Genomic DNA, 12,304 nt, shown 5'->3' with positions numbered 1-12,304 from the left:
AACAGCAGTGGAATTTCCATAGCCACTCTATTCATGAAGTGGGCGGATGACCACCATGATTCTGAAGAATGGGTCATCCAATCTCATCAAATTGACTATACAGAGAGAAACCTCAATCCTCCTAAAGTATAAAATGTATATGCTAGGAATGTTCCCAAATTTGCTTGATGCAAAAACAAACTAATAAAATGATAGAAGTTTGGGGGTACCACACGCACTATATCATATGTTTAAAATAAACATAATAAAACAGTGCATTAATCACAAGTGAAGCCATGTTCCAATTTAGTACTTGAATCAACATTTTAAAGATTTTTTTCTTTAAATTTGTGGTGGGAAATGGACTCCCAGTTAAAAATTAACCATGTTGTTCAGGGTTTAGATTCAGATAATTTCCAGTATCAGTCTACAGATGAATATAAAATCAATGGATTAATGAACATGTGTCTATTGGGTATGACAAATATCATTCTCCGCTTTCATTTCAGGATTCTCTGCAAACTATGCTAATTTGATAAATAATAAAACAGGGATTGAATTATGAAATACACGGTAGAAGGATCTGGTGTCACCCATAAATAGTTCTCATTCCTGAGCACATGGGAGAACTAAACTTCTCAGCCCTCTTGCAGTTAGGTAGGACCGTGTGACTAGTTCTAGCCAATGAAATGAGATCAGGAGTGACATGTATCACTTCCAGGTCTAAGTATTTACAAGTCAGTGTGCCATCTTCATGATCTCTCTTCCCCAGCTGCGGTGACCCTGGAAGCCACATATAGAGATGATAATGTCATAAGATGGAGAAAATCTCGATTCCTGAGTCATTAATTGGAAGAGAGGTCTGCAGACACGTATCAGGATTATTATTAGCAAGAAATAAACTTTTAGTGTATTGAATCACTGAGATTTGGTGTTCCTTTATTTCTACAGCTAGATAGACTAATATTAACTGACTTGTACAAAATCATAATATAGAATAAGCAAATTCTTCCTTCTACTTTAATTCTTATTATGGCAACATATGTATAATTTTTCTATAAAAATTCTTTCTTCCATCTCTTAAGTTTTAGATGTTTTCTAAAACCATTCCAGGTGTTATTACCACCCTGATTTATATTTATCAACTATACTCGTTGCTTATTAGCTGTGTGACCTTTGGCCAAGCTTCTTAACCTCTCTGAACCTCTGTCTTTTCATCTGTAAAATGGGAAAAATAACACCTTCTTTGCAGAATTGTAGTAAGGATCAGAAATAAAAAGTCTAAGCCACAGTGCCTGGCACAGAGTACTACTCAAGAGATGGCAGCAATCATTATTTCTCTTTGCAGATATAGACAGATAATAAGTTTCTAGAGGACAGAAACCAAGGCATGCCTCTTTCTGTCCTCTACTCCCACATCTAACACAATGCCTAACACCCATATAAATAAACAAATATTTACCAAGTGTTATTACCAAGAGGATGTACAACAAAATATTAAAGAAATTAGCTAAAATCAATCTATTAAAGAATTATTTTAATGCTACCACTGTCTTAAAAAATCCCAACCTAGGGGCTGGCCCGGTGGCGTAGCCATTAAGTTCACGCACTCCACTTCAGCGGCCCGGGGTTCGCCAGTTTGGATCCAGGCCGCAGACCTACTCACCGCTCATCAAGACATGCGGAGGTGGCGTCCCACATAGTGCAACTAGAAGGATGCGCAACTATGACACACAACTATCTATGGGGCTTTGGGGAGAAAAAAGGAAAAAAGGAGGAAAATTGGCAACAGATGTTAGCTCAGGGAAAATCTTCCTCAAAAAAAATTCCCAACCTGAGTTGAATCAAACTGCTCCCTTCTCTGATACCACTACACACACACACACACACACACACACACACACAGAGGAATCAGTCTCTAATAGCAACGAAACTTGCTAATTCAACAAGAGTCCTAGACATTTTAATAGTTTGCTTAAAAGAAGTACTAAATTTTAGACAAATTTTCTTTAGTGAAATTTACTTGGTGAAATTACTCTGTACTCACCTAATCTTATAACCAGTTGGCAATGCCATGGCTGTAGATCATTCCATTTAATTTACATCAGATTGAAATACAATATGCAATGTAAATACTGATTTCCAAGACTAGGAGAGCAGCTAAACCAAATTCAGTGGGAATAATCTTCACATTCAGTTTCTGGTAAGTTACTTTCTCAGCCACTTCAAAATAAAACCCAAAATACAATAGCTTCCTTTCACAAGCCTCTTTATCTACAACACAAATACAACTGATAACACATCCCCCAAATAGCATGACGGTTCTATTGACATTGGACCACATCCATGGACACTTCTGTGACTAATGTAATATTTATACACCCTGTGAGAAAAACATCGATGGCAACACTGTAGTGAAAAAGCATGTACCTGATATTCCCATGTGGAATGATCTGGTTTTCCTACAGAAGCACCCCAACTGCTTGAGGACAAATCACATATTCAACAATACCAAAAACCCTATGAGATCCCTTGCTTAGTTTAAAAAAAAAAAAAAAAGAAGTTTGTTAACTATTTTGAGCAATACCGCACAGGAAGCAAGGAAGCTAACTTTAACACTATATTTTTATTACAAGGACATTGAAAGTTTGATTATAAAGCTACCAGAACTCAAGAAATATGGTAGCCTCTTAAGGGCAGGGAATTTATCATGTCTCGCTCTGCTCCTTCCCCAATTTCTTAGCATACAGCAGGCACTCAGGAATGACTGAGGCTAGGAGCAGAAGAGTAGCTAGTGCCACTCGTCTCCCCTAACTCCCTACCAACGCTGCAGAGAGCTGGTCCCGTTTGTTCCTCTTCTCCCCATCCAACAGATAAGGAATATCTAATGACATAGATAAAAACACTCAGCTCTAAAAAAAAAAGTTTGGGTGAGTCACTGTCTTAAGCAATGGAATCACTGAGATCAGAAGGCCCCATAGTCTTCTCTGAGAGTACAGAGGTAATGGCTAAGGATGTAGGTCCCGGAGGCAGACAGTTTGTGATGAGTCTCATCTCTGTCACTTACTGCAGTATGACCATGGGCATACTTGTGTTCTCTGTGCCTTAGTTTCTTCATTTGGAAAATAGAGAAGACAATAATAGTAGCTGCTTCATAGGGGTTCTGTGAGGATTAAATGACTGTATATCACTTAGAATGACGCCCAGCACATAGTAGTGCTCATCAAATGTTTAGTATTTTTAAACTTAGGGATGCAATCTCAACTCCAGGTAGCCACATTTCGTCCCAATGGCAACTAAAGGGGCAGCAGACTGCAAGTATTTGGCATGCTGCCACCACACTAACTTCTCTTGAAGAAATTATAAACCACAAATTTTCCCCTTCTGCCATTGTTTTCTCTTGACCCAGGTGGACTGAAAATTGGGAGGCCAATGACCATCATCTCAAATGCAGAGGCACTGCTCCTAAATGTTGAAGAAGCTGACCTGAACTAATAAAAAATAAATGCATTATATATTCTGGGTTAAAAATTGGAGAGGTGATCCACAATTACACCAGTTCTATAAAGATCTCAAGGCAATTTAACGGAGACAAATTGTCTTTTCAACAAATGGTGCTGGAACAACTGGATGTCAATGTGGAAAAAAAAACAGACCTCAACCCTTCCCTTATGCCATATGTAAAAATTACCTCAAAATGGATCATAAACCTACATGTACAAGGTAAAACTATTAAAAGTCTAGGGAAAAAAAAAACAAGAGAAAATCTTTGTGACATTGGGTTAGGCCAAGACTTTTTGAACAGTATATCAAAAGTACAAACTATAAAAGAAAAAATTGATCAAGCGGACTTCCTCAAGATTAAATACTGTTGCTCTTTGAAAGATATAGTCAAGAAAACAAAAAGGCTACCAGACTGTAAAACATATAACTGACTTCTCATTATTTGAAGAACTCTTACAATTTAAGAAAATGAAGACAAACAACCCAATTTAAAAAGTGGACAAAATATTTGAATGGACATTTCACAAAAGAAGTTATAGGAGTGGCCAAATAGGCACATGAAATGATGTTCAACATCATAGACATCAGAGAAATGTGTATTCAAAGCACAACGAGACACCATCACATATCCACTAAAACAGCTAACGTTAAAAAGACTGACAATCCATGTTTGGGTGAGAATCCTCATATTTTGCTGGTGGGAATAAAAATGGTACAGCCACCTTAAAACACTGTACACAGTACCTTATAAAGTTACACATACATTTACCAGATGACCCAGCAATTCTAGTCCTAGGTATTTACCCAAGAGGAAGGAAAGCACATGTCCACAGTAAATCATACACATGAATGTTCACAGCAGCACTATTCATAATTGCCCCAAACAGGAAGCAACCAATCGTCAACTGGTGAGCAGATTAACACATTGTGATATATGCTTACCATGGAACGCTATTCAGCAATGTGAAAGAACAATTAATACAAGCAACAAAATAAGTGAATTTCAAAAATATTAAGCCAAGCAAAAGAAGACAACATAGAAGACTATATACTCTATCATTCTATTTGTGACATTTTAGAAAAAGCAAAACTATAGTGACTGAAGGCAGATTAGTGCTTGCCAAGAGCAAGGGAGAGGAGAGGGCTTCAAGTGCAGGGGGCTCAAGGAAACTCTTAGGGTGAAGGAACTTTCTATTGATTCTGAGGTTGAGTACACAATCGTATACAATTACCAAAATTTTCAAACTGTGCACTTCAAACGTGTGAATTTAAAACAAATAAGCAAGCAACGATCATGTTCCTGTAAATTCTACGGGCACATGAGAAGAATATGTGGTCTCTATTTGTAAGGTATAAAGTACACACACATATACACACTTGATTATTGATAACACAAATTCTTTTTTGAGTATTCAATCAGACTAGTTCTTAAAGAGTTATATTTTAAAAAAGAATGGACATGCAACTCGTCAGCTACCATTTGGAAGGTTATAAACTGGAAGAGATCAAGGTGAAAACTTGACAAAGTAGGAAGTTTCCACACAAGCATCTCTTCATTTCTCATAAATATTTAATTTTAAGACTAAAACTAAAACAAAGAAAGGAATCTGTCATCTAAGAGTCAAGAAAAATAGAAATATTCCTCCACACTCATAGACCAATGGTTTATTAAAACCTGCTTATAGAGAAAGGTACAAACATCATTTTTTAAAAAACCCTAGACTTGCAATTTAATTCATTTATCCCACTTAAAAAGCAAATAGCGAAAAAAAAAATTAGCTGGGGGTTCTGGGTTTGGGTTCCAGCTGCTGAGGAAAGAGCGAGGGACTCACCTCTGCGGCTCCGTCCTTGAAGCTCTCGCTGTAGGTGCTGTCCGGGGTGCTGCGCTGGTCATCCTTGAGGTAGGTGCTATGGCCTGGCATGGAGGGCACGCCATACTGAGTCTGTTCAAAGATAACCACGCGCTGCTCCTCACCGTCTCCCCGGGGATAGTGCACCGGTGGGGCCATGAAGACCGGTGTGAAGTCTTCAGCTTTCACCACCGTGATTCCCGACACAGGGACGACAGCTGCGCTCTCGGGGACATTCGTGCTGTACTGTTCCCGTTTTGAATTCTCCAGGTGGTCTTGATTTAGGGAAAGGTTCACAGGAACAGTCTTTAGGACCTGCACTCGGTTTTCTCCTCCACTCAAATTACTCTGGGCTTCGCTGGTGCCAAGACAGTTTCTGTGTGTTTAAACCCGCCCCCCACAACATGATAGAATTAGAAAAATCACCATTTTGCAACTCCTAATAAAAGAACTGATGCAGGAAATAATCAGTGGATGCTAATACCATTAGGGAAAAAGTTGATGGCGAACTTTTCAATGGAATGCAATGGATCTTTACATGACCAGCAGTAGGACAACTACTCACCTGTGCCTCCTGGTATCATGCAGTCAGCCCCACCTACAAAGAGTTATTGTGAAAAAGAAAAAACATTGACCCTAAATCTCAGAAGCCTTTATAGCTAACTTACAGCTCTCAGAAATACAGGAGCTGAAAGAACGACTTAACATCAAAAAGAAACAGTCATACAGACCAGAATGTAGCGCATCTTACTGACCTGCTTTCTTCAATAAGTCAGAGGCGTGAAAAAAGAAAGAAGACTGGGGGCTTGCTCTAGATTAAGAGATTTAGAAGACATAACAATTAAATATCACGAGTAGATCTTGTTTGGCTCCTGATCTGAAAAACCGAAGAGGCATTTATGAGGCAATGGGATTTTTGAGGTGATTGACTATGGACTGGGGGTTAGGTACTATTAAGGAAGTACTGTTCATTTAGTTAGGTGTGATAATCATTTTGAGATTATGTAGTAAAATGTCCTTGTTGATTTAGATACAAATCAGAAGTAGTTAGAGGTGAAATGACATGATGTCAGGGAGTTATTCTAAATGCAACTGCAATAAAAAAAGGAAAGACGGGAAAGAGAGACAAAGTAGGGATTAAGCAGGTGTAACAAACAGTCATCGCTGGTGAACCTGGAGGACGGGATGGGTATTGGGAGGTTCATTATTCTATCCTCTTGTGGATATGCTTGAAAGCTTTCAAAAGAAAAAGTTTTAATATAACTTTTAAAAAAGGCGGGAGCAGGATAATAATTTAAAAGGAGGGAGTGGGAAAGATATTTTTCACTGCTCTGTGGGCTCAACTCCTTGCAGGAAATATAAGATAATAAGAGTTTATCATTAAACCATTTTCACTAAATTGAGAAATACCATGAGCTCATTGATATCCTTAGCATTGAATTACTTCCAGGGCTTAAGAAGGTGGTGTAATTGGGCTTATGTAAAACCAGGTCTCTCAGATCTCAGACCTCCCGGCTGGTACAAAGAAAACAGAGAGGATTTAAAAAATTAATTCTTGCCAGGCTAGGATGAAATACTTTCATTTACACTATAGAATTCCGGGACAGAGCAGAAGCAAAGAGAATCTCGTTCATGAAAGAGTATTGTTGATAGCAAAATGATTTCACTAGCCAACTCCCTGTGGTTAGTAAAATTTGGGGCCACCTCGCACTTATTTATGAATTATTCTGAATGATATAGAGAGAAAATACATGTTTTGCATGGAGCCCTGTCTTCTATGTCTACTTTTTTAAAACTAGCATGTGTTTCTGGGGATTCTTGGCATCTCTCATCGAGAGAAATATTTGAATAAAATTGGTTCTTCCAAGAATTGAGCTCTGCTGGCTCCTCTTTGTAAGGGAAGTCCATTAGCCTCTGAGCTTGCCTAACTCACAAGCACGACTTGGTATTTTTAGCTTTGATTTTTCAGATAAAACTTCAAAGTGAAGCTTGAGGAAAGAATGGCTCCACATGAACAAAGCCAACAGAAAAAAATATCTAAACTTCTCTGAGGCTGTCACAGATCTGTAGAAATCATTCTAGAAAATAATCCATATAAAATCGCAAGTCTACCAACATTTTGGCTTTAAATAATAACCAGCTCTCATGGACAAATCAAAGCAGTGAACCTGTACATAAGACACAGTGAAAATTTAGATATTATGTTTAATCGAAATCCAGTTAGCTGGATAATGCCAACGCCCAGACCACCCATTTATATTAGCATTTCCTGAACTTCATTGTTTAGAACATTGCATGGAATGTTAATAGATGTTCCTCAAAGAAAGGAGTTCATGATAAAATCAGTATTACAAAAACCGTTGCCATAACAAGACTACCCTGGGTGGGTCACAAACATCACTAACACAGTAAAGGCCCCCAGGTGTTCCCTCACCTGCTTAAGTGTAAGCCAGAATTTCCCAAACTCATTTGCCCCAGACTCTTTTGCGGAGGATTAGCCATTAATACTTGTGTATAATGTCCTGCAAGTTGGGTGTAGAAGGCTTGGTCTACATTCATTAGCTACCAAAGCAATTATTCAGTTTCTGCTCCTCTGGGCTTTGCCAAAATATTCAAAATTAACTAACTCCTCTATAGTTGAGTTCATTTCAGGCCAAGTTTCTTAATTTTTTAATTCATGCAAAACATAAGAATTTTAAACAAAAATCACAAGTCAAAATATTTTGGGCCTTCTTATAAACGAACAAATAAGCGAACTATAGAGTTGTATAAATCTAGTCGAATCGTTATTACCATATGATAAGGTAATAATAGACTCAGCACCCTCCTGCAATGTGTAACTATGCCTCTGTGGAACAGCATTAGCTTTAGAAGCTGATGCCAGAGAGCCTCAGAAAGGCATCCAAGAAATGGATGATTAGAACAAAGTAACAATTATTGTGAGATACCGACTCACCTGCAATAGAATTTAAAATTGAACCAAATATTATAATATAAGAAAAAATGCAATGCTAAGAATGGTACATGAAATATACTTTTTTAAAAACTTGGATAATATCACTGAGATTCTGTTATTTTTCCAAGTACCAACTTCTGCATACAAACAGTGTAATGATGTCATGTTAGCACATGGCACCTTAATTCATGAATACACAGCAGATCAAATGATATCCTTCCAACTTACATCCAACCAGAAGTCAACTAAGTCATAATTAGTCTATAAAAGGTGGTTTCGTCTATACCTCACTGCCAGTTTTTTTTTTAAAGTGTTCCATTGAAATCACAAAAATAACCATTAAAATACAATGAGTGGCTGCCACTCTTTAATGTTGTTCTAAAAGATACTTGAACAAAAAATAACCTCTCTTGTCTATGAGGATGCGCACCGAGCACACATCTTAGACTTGGTTTTCCCTGACCGCTCTATGATTACTGGGATAGGTCTCAGCAGACAGCACATGCTTAGCTTAACAAATACTGGCTGGATGGAGGAAAAGTTACCGGACCTGAAGAGGGTCAGCCTCTCTCTCCCTGTCATCACTGCTGCCAACTATGGCCCAGAGCCCCAGGGCAGCCGGGAGCATCAGAAAATCCCTGAGGAGTTGCAATCAGATGCAGACAGCTTTAATCTTCTCCTGGGGGTGTACCTTGGAGGTGACACACAGCAAAGGGCTGCTGGCTAGTGGTGTGGCCTTCACTGCTAGTCACATAACAAGATCATAATGTCACAAGCAGTTCCTATCAAGACCAGGTAGGATTCTGCATATGTGCTAACAGGAGATTTCATTTCTCACGGCTTCATATTTCCACGTGAAAAAATCTGTAGCAAAAAAGCATTGGATATGGCTTCTCCATCCCTCTGCGGGGGAACAGACGTATTTGATTGGTGACTTTGGGAGAAGTAGCTAAGCAAGGTGGTTCAGTCCCTTCTGGTACCCTCTTTATGTCTAGGTCATCTTGGCCAAAGAGAGGGGACACTGGAGTCACCCTTGCCATGCCATGAGTGGCCTGTCCCTTCAGGGAGGCTTAAAGTCCTGCCTGGGACTGGAGGAGTAGATGTATCTAAGTCAGAACTGAAATGTTACAAACTATGGATTCAAAATCACATTCTCTAATTGGCTTTATCAGAAATAAAACTGATTCTCATTTTTTTCCTTTTTAATGTCAATCTGTCTGACTGTGTCTTGTTTTTCAATTGGTTCTTAACTCAGGATTGCAGGAAACAGGTGTTACATAATGATCTCCTAGCATCTTCCCTGCCCCTGCACCCTGACAGTGTCCCTGCTACCCCTGGCTCTCCCCCAGCTGCTTCCTTGGGCTGAGAAACAGCCCAACCCCTTCCTCTCCCCTCATTGAAATCGAGCTTCAAGTGTCTCACTCCCTCAAGGGCCTGGTCACAGTTATACAGACATGGGATTGACAGACACGTTCACCCCAGCAGTGGGCTACTTTGCCAGCATATCACCTCTAACTCTTGGGATTTTTCAGCCTCCTTGGATTGAGGGTATCAGAAGAGCCTGCTGATGACCCTTGGGTGCACAACCAAAAAATGCAATTTGCTCTCCCTACTGAGATCCGGTTTTGGTCCAGACTCCAAAAAGACAGATATAGGAGGCTAAGCCTCTTGATCCCACCTCTTCACAAGAACAAAATTTATAGTTTAATACTTTTTTAAAAAAACATGGAAAAATTTATTTTTGGAGTCAGGCATATTCTTTTACATAACATCATACCTTTTATCCTGGTCTTCTTGGCTGTCATTTGCTTTGCTTACAGACAGCAGCCTCTTGTCTCGAGGAACCTGGAAATATCACCAACCATCAGTCAGACTTACACAGATGCAACCATGACCGTGTCCTGAGCTAGACGCCAGCATGAACAAAGAAACTGAAATGAAACATTCTCCGGGAGAGGTAGCAGATTTGCTATAGCCAGGAGATGGTTAAAGGTGGGTAGCCCAAGAGGCAATGACAGGGGACTAGACACTAAAGGGTGATGATAAACACAGGGCTATACCAATCCTGATTCTGCTGTGCACTGCTAACTTGGGCACCTCTCTCTGGATCTGAGCACCTCCCGAGCTCTCCCCACCTTGGAAGTGGATGAGGGGAAAGGAGCACCGCGTGTGGAGGGTGACATCCATGTCCTTGAGCAGACAGAAAACATCTTGGAGTTACAACAAGCATCTTCTTAAGGAACAGGGACTGACCCTCCACTGATGAGGGTCTTCAGATGCTGACCTGGAGGGGAGCAAACTGGGCCTGGGGCTGCACTGTCCAATGGGGGAGCAGCATTTAATACTCCTGGACCACCCTTTCCCTACCCTCCCTACATAGCTGGCAGACTTGCTTCCTCAATTTTTCTTCTAATGCACTTTTATTATTGTCTTGACAACAAGAATGCCAACATATTGCCTGAAATATTATTGAAAAAGTGCTACTTGAGAGAAGGGACACCTCCACTGGCGGGCATTTCTCACCATCATCTAATCGCCCTCCTGCACCATGCATCATTTACAAATCTCTGCCATAGTTTTAAAACATGTGAGTAGTAGGTTTGGATTTGTTTGGTTGGTTGGATGATTTTTGTTTTTTTTGTTTTGTTTTGTTTTGCTAGATCTCCAGATCTTCCTTCTAGCCAAACCTTTTGCATCCAAAATACAATCTGCACTACTTTGACATAAAAGAGCATTATGAGAAGAATTTGTCTTCTGGATTCCTCTAGTCATTCTTATGGTTTCCACTCACCTAATATATATGCAAGCCCAGTCAGCAGATGATGGAGGCAAAATAGCAGGGTGGCTAAGAGTCGAGACCTAGACCAGATTGTCTGGGTTCAAATCTCAGCTCTACCACTAACTAAACTCTGCCTCACTTTCCTCATCTGTAAAATGGGCATAATGATAGTCCTATACTTCACAGGGGTTTTAGTAAAATTAAATGAGTTAATTTTTTTAAAGCACTTAGAGTGTCTGGCACTTTTTAAGTATTTGTTAAATAAAATAAATCAATTGTAAGTCTTTCATCAAATGTCAATTTTGAGGGTCTACAATGTACCAGGCACTGCTATGTGTTAGATATAAATGAGATGAATAAAACACAGGTGACAGATAAACACAGAATTTCGATATATAGTACACCAATGTTCATAGCAGCATTGTTCACAACAGCCAAAAGGTAGAAACAAGCCAAATGTCCATCTATAGATGAATGAATAAACAAAATGTGATATATACATACAATAGAATATAATTCAGCCTTAAAAATGAAATTCTGACACATGCTGTAATAGGAATGAACCTTGAAGATGTTATGCTAAGTCCCATGTGACTCAATCTATCCACTTCCCTCTGGATGCCCACCTCCTGCTCCAGCCTTCATCTCTTGCCTGGGCTGCTGTATCAGCCCCCTAACTGGTCTCTCCTCTCCTTCACTTAGTCCCTGCAAATCCATGCTGGATCCGTTAAGAAGATTCATACAGGTCTGATCCCCTTAGGCTGTTACTTAAAACTCTTGAAGGAACATAGCCTCCAAAAAGTCTCCCGCCTCAACTTGGGTGGTCCCCATCACTGCTGTGCATACAGTCACACTGTATCTCTGACTTGCAATGCTTCTTCTCACAGCAGAGCCATCACACAAAGTCCTCTCTGCCTGGATTGCACCCCACTTCCCCACCCCACCCTACCCATGCTTCTCCAGGGTAACTCATGAGCATACTTCAAGTCCCATCTCAATGTCCACATCTGTGATTAGACTACAATCTCCATGAGTATCTACCTTGTGCATGGCTATGTCCCAAGTACCTAGAATGTAGCAGGCCCTCACTACACACTTGTTGAAAGAATGAATCAATCAATCAAAATGGCCCAGAAGAAGCAGAAACAAAGCAGTAGAAGAAATAGGGATTCCAAACACTAACACGTTAGCAACCCATAGAAGTAAACGTTTACTGGGGCCAAGACGCACCAATGC

At 39.8% G+C, this 12,304-nt stretch overlaps 1 protein-coding gene across 5 annotated transcripts in view; it reads right to left on the bottom strand.

The window, feature by feature from the left end:
- The window catches only part of GRHL2 (grainyhead like transcription factor 2), a 157,810-nt gene that overhangs the window by 95,715 nt on the left and 49,791 nt on the right, over nt 1–12,304 (bottom strand). For all 5 annotated transcript variants that reach the window (XM_058564731.1, XM_058564733.1, XM_058564732.1 and 2 more), the window contains 2 exons: nt 10,067–10,134; nt 5,316–5,709 (listed from right to left, as the gene is read on the bottom strand). In XM_058564731.1, the coding sequence (XP_058420714.1) occupies nt 5,316–5,709; nt 10,067–10,134 (462 nt within the window). The remainder of the gene's footprint in view (nt 1–5,315; nt 5,710–10,066; nt 10,135–12,304) is intronic.

This window comes from Diceros bicornis, chromosome 21 (assembly GCF_020826845.1).
Source record: "Diceros bicornis minor isolate mBicDic1 chromosome 21, mDicBic1.mat.cur, whole genome shotgun sequence".
In the NCBI taxonomy this organism is placed as follows: domain Eukaryota; kingdom Metazoa; phylum Chordata; class Mammalia; order Perissodactyla; family Rhinocerotidae; genus Diceros; species Diceros bicornis.
Note: the sequence above shows the minus strand (reverse complement) of the source record. Positions and strands in the feature narration are given on the sequence as shown.